The 13,400-nt window shown below is 47.6% G+C and overlaps 3 protein-coding genes across 3 annotated transcripts; 2 read left to right on the plus strand and 1 right to left on the minus strand.

The window, feature by feature from the left end:
* Positions 1 to 3,604: 3,604 nt before the first annotated feature.
* Positions 3,605 to 6,523, plus strand: PFICI_03995 (uncharacterized protein; the record flags this gene model as incomplete). Its single annotated transcript, XM_007832576.1, has 5 exons — positions 3,605 to 3,708; positions 3,779 to 4,973; positions 5,050 to 5,184; positions 5,239 to 5,363; positions 5,419 to 6,523. The coding sequence occupies 5 exons, from the start codon at positions 3,605 to 3,607 to the stop codon at positions 6,521 to 6,523; spliced, it is 2,664 nt and encodes an 887-aa protein (XP_007830767.1).
* Positions 6,524 to 7,895: 1,372 nt separating this feature from the next.
* PFICI_03996 (uncharacterized protein) lies at positions 7,896 to 9,702 on the minus strand (the record flags this gene model as incomplete). The annotated part of the gene is made up of 5 exons (XM_007832577.1): positions 7,896 to 8,125; positions 8,194 to 8,408; positions 8,466 to 8,807; positions 8,870 to 9,403; positions 9,461 to 9,702. The coding sequence occupies 5 exons, from the start codon at positions 9,700 to 9,702 to the stop codon at positions 7,896 to 7,898; spliced, it is 1,563 nt and encodes a 520-aa protein (XP_007830768.1).
* A 528-nt stretch (positions 9,703 to 10,230) lies between these two features.
* Positions 10,231 to 11,004, plus strand: PFICI_03997 (uncharacterized protein; the record flags this gene model as incomplete). Its single annotated transcript, XM_007832578.1, has 1 exon — positions 10,231 to 11,004. The coding sequence occupies one exon, from the start codon at positions 10,231 to 10,233 to the stop codon at positions 11,002 to 11,004; it is 774 nt and encodes a 257-aa protein (XP_007830769.1).
* Between the last annotated feature and the right edge of the window lie 2,396 nt (positions 11,005 to 13,400).

Raw genomic sequence — 13,400 nt, forward strand, 5'->3', positions numbered from 1 at the left:
CCTGACACACCAGGCGCCCGCTGCTACATACAAATTAGGATGCGGCCGATGTATGAATATGTAATGGCTTTGAAGCATTCCTAATTTTTCAGCCTTTCAAACTGCCGATTGTCAACCCGACATTTCCATCGTGAATCTAATCGTTATGAGCGCCAAGCTTTCATTTGGTTCCAGCACTAGGGTCTCCAAGGATGCACCTATTGTATGACGCTCGCCTCATTGGCTTTCATTCCAAGACTCGGCATGATGTTAGCCCTCCACTGAACGATGGAGCAGCATTTCTGGCTCTTAGTGAGTGGGATTTCGAAAGATTGCCTGCATTCCAATCGCAGAGGCTCGTGTCCAAGGTATCTGACCAGAGACATCAGCTCAGAGTTGTTGCGCCAAATTTTCCATGATGCTACCGCTGCCGCTGTGAGGCCCGAATTTGGTACCCAAGTACACTGGGCGAGCGCTATTTTGTGAGATATTTTATGCTTTTTAACAAGCTACACCATTATTTGGTCTCGCCCACCGTGGGCACGTGCTTCATAGCCTGAAAGTCCTGACATGTGGGAATCGGAGAGCTGAAAGTAATGGTCCGTTGTCACTCTAATGGGGCTAGAAATGCCATTTGTGATACCTTGTTGCGCGTTTGATATGGACATTGCTTTCGAGGGAGGCGTGGGTGCGGATCTTTTAAGGCAAAGACGAATGGAGAAATTGAAGTGCCGCAGGTGATGTATCCACAGCAATCGGAGAGCCGCAGAACAGCCAACGATGACCATAATGCAGCACTCGAGGGATCTACACATAGTCAGATCACATTACTGTAATGAATACAGTCGGGGGCTTGGCTTACGTCGCAACCATAGCGTTAGTGATATTCGAAGACATCTTTGCGGCTTGTCCGAATTGATAATACAAGGAAACAACACTGGCTATAATGCAGCTTAATCACAAACAAAAAAGACTCAGTTAAATGATATATGATGCGAATTGCGAGTAGACGGGTTGAAGACTCACAAGATTCCCATAAGAAACACCAAAGCTACTCCGAGCTTTTCATAACCGGGCAACTTGAGCTTTGCGATGGTTGGTAACGGCAGTATGAAGATGGCAATGTCTACTGCCAATGAAAGGGCGCTCCGCGACAACCTTGTATAAAATGTGGCCTCGACACATTGAAGTAAATATTTTCCGTCTGGATGATGCAACCCTGGACTGCAGTGCACTACAGTGTACAGTGTGCTAGCGAGGAACCCTAGACCTGTTATGATCATGAGAGAATATGAGGCATATCTAATAAGTTTCTTGATTCCGAAAGTCCGTATAATCAAAACCAAGATGGGCAGTTTGGCAAAGTACATTGCAGCTGTGGCTGTAAAGATGCAGGCCGCGGCCAGCTTTTCAAGAATTTTAATATTAATAATCATTTATTCAAATATGACAAACATTGGCCGGAACGTACCCTGGTAATGAAAGCCACAGTAATGCTTTCTGGATCTGATTCGAAAGCTGCCACAAAAGTCAATATTACTTTTTCTCCGAGACGACATTTGATCGCGATTACTTGACTTCATCATGGATGTTGTTACAGAGTTGCTCACAATGAAGAGGACCGCGATAATGCATAGGTCTAGCCCATGATGTTAGATGTGCAAAATGGCGGGTCTGCAATACGCACAATCTTCGAGGAATGGCCGTTTGAAATGCCTGCAATTGGTTCCTATCCGTACAATCACGAAAGCAGCGGCGATAAAGTCGAGCGTCACCTGAGAGGCAATATAATTACGGGCCGGTATGGCGGTTAGCTGCACAACGGATTCCATCTTGATTCGTGCCCACGTTCAGAGGTCTGGATGTGAGGGTGTATGGACATGTAGATGAAAATTGAAGAGGTCAATAGGCTTGCCTGAGTATACTACAGTAAATAATTATCATACGATGCTTGGTGACGTCTGATAAAATGATAAAAAGAGTTTGACTGCGCGGGAGTGGAGATGATGCAGAAATTGCGACCATATCAGCCGCCGGCCTATAAGAATGCTTCATTGAAGAAGGGTTCGAACGCCCAGAAACAGAACTCGGTTTGTCCGGGGTTTTAGAATACGGATGGTAGCATTTCGCCAATCTCTTTCAAATGGGACCTGGTAATGTACGCCATCGGGCTATGTTGAGGGGATCTGCCATAAAGTCCTGGTCATGTAGCGATCTGCCAAGCAGAGCTGAGTGAGCAAAGGGGCGAAAAAGTCAGCTTGGCCCCCCAGGCGGATTCAACACAGCCTTCTCGTATGCAACCCGGACACCTATAGACCCTAGGATCCCCAAATCCTCGCCACGAGGCTTGACATGACTGCATTACTATCGCTTTACGGGGCGCATCTTCCCCTAGAATCTCAAAGCTTTGTCGCCCTGGCTGTTGCCAAGAACGTTGAGCAAACTGGCTGCTGCAGTGTGTTGGGTCACAATTCAATTTACATGTAAAATTTCTCCCACTTTCATTCTAACTCTTCATACTACCATAGACAAATGCCGTTCCCTGGCTTTCTTCGTCGCCTGACAAGATTCCCATGCTCAATTGTTTCCGTGACCGTTTGAGTCATTGGAGGATTACCACGATTGAGATCAACGTCAGTGTCTTGGTACTTTCAGAAGTGGATAAAGAAGCATTCGTGTTACTATTGGCAGGCATAATCAGTGCTGTACACTACATATCTCTTCAATAGCCTGAGCATGATGTCGATCGTTGGGCTTTTGCAGATACGCCCTAGCGGCATCGTGACAATGTGTTGCCAAAACAAAGTAAAATGTAAGTCAATCACTTACCCATAACTCAACATTTGCAATCTTTTCCCCTCCCGACCCTACAAATGGTGCTACTACAAACTCAACCTGGCGACTGGAGTGACCCCGTTCGATTAATCATATATGAACCCAATAGGATAGCACAGTATTACCCAACTTCGGTGTCTTGAAATGACCAGCATTGCTTCCATTTGTTGCGGGAATAGACCGGACAAGCCCTGGGCACCGGTAGCTCGAAGGTGCTCGCTCAAGGAAATAGTGGCGCGGGGCCGCACGGCCAAGAGACAATTAGTCCATGGACAACACCTTGAAATCTCATTATATCGGGATGAAAGATTGTCGCTCCTGCACTAAACTGGACTGCCCAAACCAGCTGACAAATAGCTAAGTGAATCCCTGACCAAAACCTTCGGCATCCAAATTAGGATGGAGAAGCCAAGCCTGTCCAGCGTGGAGCCGAGTCCGGGAAAGCCGCAGTACCTGACCCCGCGTTTTCCTCAGTGGCCCTGCTCTCCCCCAAAAATAGGGTCGCTCTAAGAGTCTAGTATAACATCTTATTCCTGATAATAGAGGACCTGGTGAAGTTGCTGTTGGCCAGTCCAATGTGTATCCCTCTTTGCCTATGCCGTGGTCTGTACGTCGCAAATGAATATAGGATAGTAAAGCTCTAGTTGACATGAATCATGCCAATTCGGGCTCGACGCTGTTGGATTATTCAACAAACCGAGGTATCTTGGTACGAGGATAGCATGGGTCATTTCTCTTATTTCCGGAGGAACATTGCTTAGTACACTTAGTTTCCTTTTACTTTAATATTATGCTTGTACCTGCTACTTATCTTTACTCTTTATTGCAACAGACGCCAGAGCCGCAAGTCACGTCCCGGACTTCCCCAGCGCCAAATCTTCAGGCCACCGACGTGTACGTCAATTGTCCTGTTGTATGACCTCTTGTCGCGCGAAAATGACCCCTAATCTCAATTTACCTCTAGGTCTAACCGACGCACTCGAGAACCTGACAATGGGGAGCTTCCGAATAAACGACGACCCGGCGCTCGACCACGTGCATCTCAAGCATGCCAGTCCTGCGCGGCTGCCAAGATTCGATGTGACAACTTGACGACTTGTCGTAGGTGCAAGGCAAGGGGAGTCGTGTGCCTAAGACCTGTCAGAGCAGTGCATTTGCACAACGAAACGACAAGTCCATCTACCATCACAGCTCCCATTGCTCCAGTACGCCAGCAGAGCCCTAGCGAAAGTCTGTCTCAATGCCATGTCACCAACCAGTCAGATCCTACGAAGACGACCCCTTGTTCTAGCGAGCGATCTAATGTGGATACTTTTGTCAACAATGACAACGACGACAACAATAATAGCAGCAACCCATCTGTGTTACTCTTCGCCACTTCACCCTCGACTTGGCCAGTCATTTCCGAAAAGACATACAACCCTCCACAAACTGACGCGTCCGAAGCACGCGACGCAGTATACCAAGAGGAGGGACACGCTAATGGTTTCTTCGATTTGTTTCCAATCGCCGCGCAACAATGGGCAAATTGGCGGCAGCCCATGGACTGGGATCTAGATCAGCCGTTCCTGAACGCTCTTATGCCAATCGACGTTCAAGATGGCGAAAATCAGCGCCCCGTTGACCTGGATGCCAGGATGGAAACGCCAATATCATCAAACGGTACCGAAAGCGAAGCCAAAATCTCCAAGTATGCCGTTGATACATACAACGACACACTGGGCACTTGGCACCCGAAACCCAAAAATTATTTTGCCGCAGAGAAAACCTTTCTTTCGATACCTCTAGAGATGCAAGAGGACATATTAGGATTCCCAGAGAGTCTTGAGTCGTCTGTGATCAATCATCGTCTGATGCCTGCCAGACGAGATGATATTATTGTCGTCGTGAATGGTCGTTTCTCCGGAGGCCAGCCGCTGTCATCTATCCAGTCCTTCCCCTCGTCTGCGGTTCTCGACAAGTTCCTTACAGTGTTCCTCACGATGCAAAAGAGTCAGTTGTGTAGCTTCATACACCTTCCCACGTTCGATCCCAATGTTTGCGACCTCTCACTTTTAATGACGTGCATTGCCGCGGGGGCCACTGCGTCGCCCACTCTTGCTGCTCAGATGTTTGGATTTGCATTGCTTGAGATCTTGCGCTGGTATATACCAACCTTGGTAAGTCGACAGGTTTCCTGGGGTCGAGCCTGGCGGACTGCCTTGACCATTGGGTTGTCATTCTTACTTGTGCTAGGCAGACAATGACAACACTCTGACTCGATCCATCCCGTTCGTGCAATCGTTAGTAATTCTATCAAACGTCACGTTTTGGAGCGGTGATAAACGCAAATCAGAAATCTCGGACATCATGGCTGAATTTGCTGTGACAGTAAGATACCTTTGCCACACAAGGCTGTAAAGTCAGCTAACATTGTCGTTATAGATGATTCGTCACGCTCGCCGACTGGCTGGATCTTCGTATCTGTCCATTGTTCCCATACCAAACAGTACACCCTCACAGCTAGAACTCACTTGGAGACATTGGGTCAGCCAAGAATCCGGTAAAAGGTAATTTCTTAACCTAATTGCCATGATCGGTCCCTGACTTGTTGACACTGAAAAGGACCGTATATCAACACTTGATGAATTGTATACAGCGTGCTGTACTTAGAAACACCGTCGTCATAATGTCATGCACCGAGGTCTGCACACCAATCCCGGAGGCGGACCAACTATGGTTTGCACAGTCAGCTCTTGAATGGGCCTCGACTCATGGGGGGCTACAGGCCAGTAGAGATCGCCACCCGCTCTCGCTAACAGATTGTTTTACCAGTGCTACAGCATGGCAGTCGGTTCCGACGTTGCAAGACCGCAATTTGGCCAAATCAATGATTCTATACTCCTCAATATCGATGCTAGTAGAGGATCATCGTCGCAGCTTCGTGTTTAATCTTCAAGCTGACCGTAACTGGGCTTACGAAAGGATATCTGATTCATCGACAGCATGGCACATAGCCTCCCTTCTGGATGAAATGCGTGGGTCTATGAGTAAGGACTCCCTGGGCGGCAGTTCAGCCAACGCAATGTTTCTACTTGAATACTACGGCCTTTACTCTTCAAGCCCGAACTACTTGGCGGAAGCGCTCCTCGGCGATGAGCGATTCGGGTCGTCTCGGAAGGCTCTGTCTTGTTTGAGGGACTGGCGGAAGACTCGCTTGGCGAGGACTGCCGTTTGGCACGCTGGTCAACTCTTTCGTCTTGGCAGATCAATTACATCCAAGCAGGATATGGATTTCGAGGTTTTTGCTATGTACCAGGCCGTTCTATGCTTATGGATGTATGGTTATGTGAGCCATGAATCCTCGTCATCCTTACCTGGATCAATTACGCCAAAAGAACCATCGGGCAGCAAACTGTTAGAGGAACCCAGAATTCGTCTTGATGGAGCTGAGTCTCTGGAAAGTCAGCGATGGGTCAGTCATAATCGAGGTACTCCTTACATCGCAAAATCGAGCAGCATGATTGGAGTGCTAGACTCTGCTACAGAGATTATACCGATCACTGCCGCTAATAATGCGAAGATGTCTTTCATAATACCCCTGGTGGGCATGATGGAGACGCATTTTTCTCTCGAGCAGGTCGGCAGACGGCTTCCTATACTTTCGCATATTTGTCGGATTCTACGTGCCTTGGGGCGAGTGCCACAGCTAGAGAACTGGGCTGAATGAATGGAAAAACGGATTCCTAATTACACTCACTTTGATGCAACTGATTGAGAGTTTGTAATTGTCTGCCATGCTTAGCTAGTTACTCCGTAGTGATAGCAGAACTGGGCAATGGTGGCTTAATTATAGTTGATTAAGCTGATTCGAAAATTTCAAGTTTTAGTCTCACTGATAAGCACAACGAAAATGAGACACGCTCACTTGAGCATCGAACAATTGAGCACTTGGCATCATCGCTGGAAGCGTATAGTGCCTAGCCAGTCGAGCTAGTGATGAATAATTGTTAAAGGAATGTCCTAAGCCGTACCAGTCGGTCCTTGACAAACCCGAACCGGACGATGCCATTAATATACCGAATAGCGCCAATCCTCGTCACACTCCAGCGCGTCAAGAAATTGACGCTTCTCTGCAGCCTCGAGCCACGGTCGGCATGCCGAAATGGCTCCACCCTTTGCACACGGGTCCTTCATTGTGTGTGTCAGGTACAGAAATATTGCTCTGGGCCAGAATCCGCTCTATTCTCGCTTTTAGGGCGAGGGACCTTTTGGTAAGCACCTGGTACACGTGGAAACAACGGGAGATTGAATGATAAAAAGTGACGCTGATAAAAAGTGACGCTTGTATTGTCGAGCTACGTGGCCATGAGAATGATGATCGTTTAAAAGGATCTCTCAATTTCCAGGTGCCAAGTGAAGCTACGGAAAGCGTGGTGTAGAAAAGAGGGCGGAAAAGGCGTTGTGGCTGCGGGGGATGTTGGTACCAGTACTTAGTGCAGTGTCTTAGCACCTAACATCGCTATTTGTCCCCACGTTGAACAAATTACAGACAGGCTAGGACTTGGGACAGAAATGCTCATGGCCGCCATGGTTGGAGTTCAATTCTACGGAGACGATTTTATCCGTCAACACACATGCAAAGACATTCTCACATTTACATGCAAATGCTAAGATCCAGTAGGCTAATTGCCTTTCAGATTGAAATGGGGAATGAAAACCAAATCAAGCAAAACCTCACCTAAGACGGACAGCCGTAAAAGGCCGTTGTCTTTGTATGGTTTTTGATCAAATAGCACATAAAGTCTTGAAGTATATGGCAGCTGTATCAAGTAAAGAAAACGATAGATCATCTCCCTGTACGCTAAACGCAGCAAAAACAAAGGTTTATAAGTCCCTTCTAGACCATTGAGCCACCCTAAGCTAAGCCTCCATAGCCACTATTAGTGGCCATCTCCAGCGCCCCCACATCAAGATTCAGCGGGAATGCCGAACTTTCGAATCGCTCAAGGCTATCCGGCTCTCCGACTTTTATTAAAGGTTTTTAAGATTTGCCATTGACGCAAAAATCAATGGTATTTGACAACAAACTTGTTTCATTTTCAGAATGATATGCTGTCGCATTCTCTCTCTATCAAGTATTGATGAGCTTGACTCCGAATCTTGATGCTAACTGGGAAAGGTGGAGTCGTAGTCGCTGAATGCAACGGTTTCGACGTATCAAGGGGAGGGGCGTCATCAGGCTGGGAAAACTCAAAGCAATACAAAAGTCGCGCAAGGGCAATGAACAGATTCGAATTGGCGACATTGTATCCAACACAGGCTCTGCGTCCTAAATGAGAGTATCGTTTGGTTAGGTTCTCATAGCTTTCTAAACTTGGAAATGAACGGAATGCTCACCGGCACCAAATCCGAGGTGACCTTTCAGAGGTTTATCAATATCCTCATTCAAGAAACGCTCTGGCCAGAATCGCTCAGGCTCTGTATACTCATCCGGCGAGTTCGAATTAGCCCAATGATTCCAGGTGACGACCGTTCCAGCCGGTATTGTGTACCCTTCGAAGACATCGTCACAAATCAGCGCGTGAGGTATACCTGTCTCCCCAATGCAAGGTCTGTTGATACGAGTGTCAGTATCGGCGCAAAGATCCTGATACGATTCCAAGACTTACTTCCACCGAACGCTCTCTTTCACAACCGCTTTGACCAATGGAAGATCTGGTGCGTCCTGTTCCGTCGGCAGTCTCTCTGCATTAGCCCCGCACACCTTGTCGATTTGCTCACGAACTCTTTCAACCCAGTCTGGCCACAGTATTGCCGCGGCGACGCATTGTGTCAACGAAACGCGAGTGGTGTCTGTGCCAGCCTCGATCAAGGCTCCAGCTATAAAGAGTAACTCATCCTCTTCAAATTCGTCTCCTTTCCCAGATTCATAAAACTGGGACATGAAACAGTTATTTTGCACGCCGGATCTCATTCGCTCACGAAGGGCGTTCATCTCCTTCTCATAAAGACTGCCCATGGGTAATTAGCATTGAAGCGCTTCCCGGTAAATCCTCGCTTTAGCTGCCCTTACCTTCTGGTACGACGGTATAGCTTGTCGCCCCACCATCGCCACGGCTGTAGGCTCTGGGGCAAAGGCAAGTTCAACAGGAAGGGGAAGTTGTCGACAAAAGAACGACCGGGTTCAAGGTAAGGAACAAACTGCTCTGCTACTGCCAGTAGTTCCTGCAGGCGATTGTCTGCGCCTGCCCGTTGTCCGAAAACAACACTCATGATGACGGATCCCGAAAAGACTCCATGACTAATGAACCAGCTTTCTGGTTGCTTCAAGTAATTGTATAGCAAGATTTTTGATTCAATGTCTTGAAATGGCCCAAATACATTCGCCTGAGTCGAATCCAGGATTTGGTGCATGATCTTACGCTCACGGCGCCAAAGATCGCCGTAGGGCATGAGAAGAGTTCTCTTTTCGTTTGATATGACTCGGTAAGCCATGGGGAGGTTCATCCGAGATGAGTATATAGCTGCTCTCTTTTCGAGTAATTCGTGGACAACGCGCCTCGAGTTGAGGAACAGCCAGTATGTTCCTCCTATGTTGATAGTGAACCTGAAAAGTATTAACAGCAGAGACCACCGGCCCATGCAGGCATCGTTGCGTGCTTACATCTCGCCATGTCTCTTGGCCAGGTCTTGAAAATGCAGACACGCATTGCTTGCCGGGATTTGATGGGCGTTCCCAACCAACGGCAAACCTGGAATTAGATTGGGCAAGTTGTATTTCTTTGCGGAGCGCACGCGCTCAGTGACTTTCCAGGCAATCCATATGAATAAAAGGAGCACGCTGCCGAGGGTAGCGCTTCTGGTGACTGAGACATGACTTTCTGTCAAGTTTTCAAGTAGAGCCATCTTGGCCTGCAGAATGAAGAATGCTGTGAACTCACAACTTGAAGATCGGCCAAGTAATCTGTGAATTTTCGAAGTAGATGAGCAGCATGTGTTAGTTGATGCTGGCTTAGCCTTTTGAAACTTATTTATTTTGATGCTTGGCCTGCGTCTTGACCCCTACCCATTGATCAACGCATGTCATGCTGCCAACGCCAAGTTTCGGCATGCCGAGTTCGCGTGATGCATGCTAGGTTCAAATTGATTCTTGCCGCGACCTCCACGTCACGACACGAATCGATTATTAAAATTTGATCCCGCTGCTAGACTAACATCATTTATTGTATTTAAATCGATCAACATTTACATGCAAGCATGACCAAGAAAATGATTATGCTATTTGTACTAGATGTTGGCATACTAGGTAGTGACCTCTGAGAACACAGCATCCTTGCTCAAACTCTTCTAAAATTCCCCACCGAAATTGATCCACGCCTTTCAGTCAAAAGAAAAGCCCTCTACTCACCTACAATGGAATCGGAACAAGGCAAAATGACTTTGACAGATAGGGTAGCAGTAGTCAGCGGGTCTTCGTCAGGGATTGGGGCAGCAATTGCTCAAGAGTTGTCAAAGCGCGGGGCCCGAGTAGTCATTAACTACCCATTCGAAGCTGAAAAACAAAGAGCCGAAACCGTACAATCTACGCTGGCGAGATCCACCGAATCCATCATTGTCGAAGCCGATCTGTCAACAACCACTGGCCCCACCAAATTAGTGGAAGCGGCCGTTGCAGCTTTCGGAACAATCGACATACTTGTCAACAACGCTGGCATCGTTGTACCTGCTGACATGGAAGATGGAGATGAAGAACGACTCCTCCGGGCGTGGGATGCCACAGTCAATCTCAACGGCCGGGGAACGTTGTTGCTCACTCATGCGGTTTTGCAGCATCTATCCAAGAACAATTCGCGGATCATCAACATATCTAGCATTAGCACTCGCGATCCGGAACCCTTTGCTCTTATTTATGGCGCCACCAAAGGCATGGTTGACAGCTTCACCAGGACCTGGGCTCGATACCTGCCCCGCAAATATGGATGCACCGTCAATGCTGTGGCCCCGGGGCCTATCGGGACAGAAGCGCTTCTTACCGCTCCTCTGCCTCTACAGGATTCGGTGCGGGAGACCTACGAGCGAACACCTATAGCGCCCCGGATGGGCACAGTATCAGAGGTTGCCTGGACGGTAGCTATGTTGTGTGAGGAAGAGGCCAGCTGGTTGAATGGGCAGTACATTCACGTCGATGGAGGACTTATACTATTCTGACGTTGGAGACGGCAAGAACAGTGCAGGCCCTCAGAGGCATAGGCTGTCACTATTGAATTGAACTTCAATTTACTCAATTCATGCTCTCAAGTGATTTAAATTCTTGCTACAACTCAGATGTGATTCTGTTCCGGAATTATTTCATCAATTATAGTCGCCCCTGCTGGGTGCAATGATTCAGATGAATTATCTAGAGTGAAGGAATTCCGTTAGTGAATAAAAGAGTGGTTGGACATTGAAAACTTGTTCATCGCCATCTATATGTTCCTAATTGTTCTAATGGGACTAGTATCCCAAATAAAGATAAATTTAATGATGGTGTGCATCTACTAAATTACTAGGTGAATAAACAGATTTGATAACCCTTCATGTTAGGTCACCCGAAAACTGCAACACTACACAGCCACAGCATCATCTCCAACAAATACCTGCGATCATCAAGGCTACAGTCTTGGACTCAAAATCATTATTGGGGAGCGCGATAGCATCTTGACAGAGTTTTAGTATTTCCCGCAACGTAGGATCTGCAATCTCGTAGTCGAACAGCTTCTTGGAAGCAATCTCGACGGTATCAGTAGTGCCGGGCGCAATAGTTTACTCCATGCAGTCGGCCAACCGCCAGGGACTGGGAGCTTTGGCAGCGGCAGTGTGACAGCAGGCTTGGGTGTTTCCTCGCTATGTGCTATATACACTTGAGGGAATCCTCAAAGGAGATGAAATCTAGAAGTTTGACAACATACTCGGCAGCTTCGATAGATTGGACTGAGCATTGCATTGACACCATCACTCTAATGCACCGTGGTAGAGAAGCATGTAGTATTAGACGATTTTATATCTAATGATGACGCTTTGGAATTCTCTTGGGCCTTCAAGGCTAAGCAATACGTGTACCTGGTGGCTTCACTGCTGGAAATGTACTACTTTGCCGCGATTGTTGTGCCATGACAAACAAGACTGCTACCCATATTATGAAGGGTGCACCGTTCCTTACGCAAATCATTCCTCGGTATGCATACCGATTTTGCATGCTTGCGTTTACACAAATAAGCAGCACTTTGCGCACCCATCAGTCTGTCTTTGTGACCTCGGAGAAATCAACTTCGCAGAGACTAGTGAGGCGTTTACCCTTCAGTACTATGCGGCTTGAACATAGACCTAAATATCGTCATTCGATTAAAATACAATGAATATCACAAAGACGCCTGCAATTGAAAGGAACGTGGGGCATCTAAGTTGCGAGACTGCTGGGCTGGAGTGCTGCGCAGGCCATTCAACATGAACCTCGCCACGTCAATGTTTTTGTGCATGAATAAATTAGAATACGTCATTTAACGCGTTAAAACCTCTATCTTTCCCCTAACGCAAATCCCAGACATGCAGAGTAGTGATCATAGATGTACACGTACTGAGCCCTGATCCAAGGATCAATTCGGAAAATCGAATCATGTAGCTTGACGAGCAACACGATTAGTACCATCGTCATGATGCAGGGTTGCTTAGAGATTTGTAAATGTCTGTAACGAGTAGGAAACACGTGAATGGGCTCTCCTAAGTCTTGTTTGCGGGCTCAGCACATCAATGCATCATGTTGTTGGTCTATTTTCTTTTCCCATTGTTCCCCTGAAGCGCCTCACGCCAATAAGCTCTTGACATGGTCATTGATCCACTCACGTAACCAGCCCTGACCGCAGATTTTGAAGTAATCTAATTGTAGTGAGACTCATATCCGCTGCTGCTTATGGGATAGCCGTTATGCGAGAAGCTGCATTGATGTGTTTTTACTTTGCTAATGTTTCGGGCTGGCATCCATTGACTCTTATCGGCGCACTTCCCCAACTATTGGAGCGCTCTTGGTTGGTCGTTGATGCAATTGAACTGTGATGCAAAGCGACGGTCGCGGGAAACCATTGCCATCCGGCCCGTCGTGGAAGGTTGGCACCACCGCGGCTGCGTAGTAACCGACACAAGAACTACCTACACAGTAGATCTTGCAGCCATACGCAATGCGATACGGCAGGAAGAGCCATTGTCAATTACTATAATAGGTAGGTACAGGCGCAGGCCTCATTCCGTCGCCAGTAGCTTCTTAAATTATGCTTCAAAGTATGACTCCTTCACACCGGAATTTGCCCCGGCATGTCCCCGGATTTTGCCCTGAATGACGCGGAATGTATTAGCCTCAAAGGACCCACGCTGAGGCGCCGCCGTACTGTGTATGGATACATCGCTGGATCTGTATGTACAGGGCCGTGGCAAGGTGGGAAAGCCTCATTTCCCCAAAGGGAGGAAGGCGATAAGCGTACATGCAATGCTAGAGGCGTTGGCTTGTATGCACCCACACGCGCACCCCGGCTCGACCCCCGACGTCGTGGAACGTATACAGTATCCGCAGCAAG

This window comes from Pestalotiopsis fici (genome assembly GCF_000516985.1).
Source record: "Pestalotiopsis fici W106-1 unplaced genomic scaffold PFICI_Scf_2, whole genome shotgun sequence".
NCBI lineage: Eukaryota > Fungi > Ascomycota > Sordariomycetes > Amphisphaeriales > Sporocadaceae > Pestalotiopsis > Pestalotiopsis fici.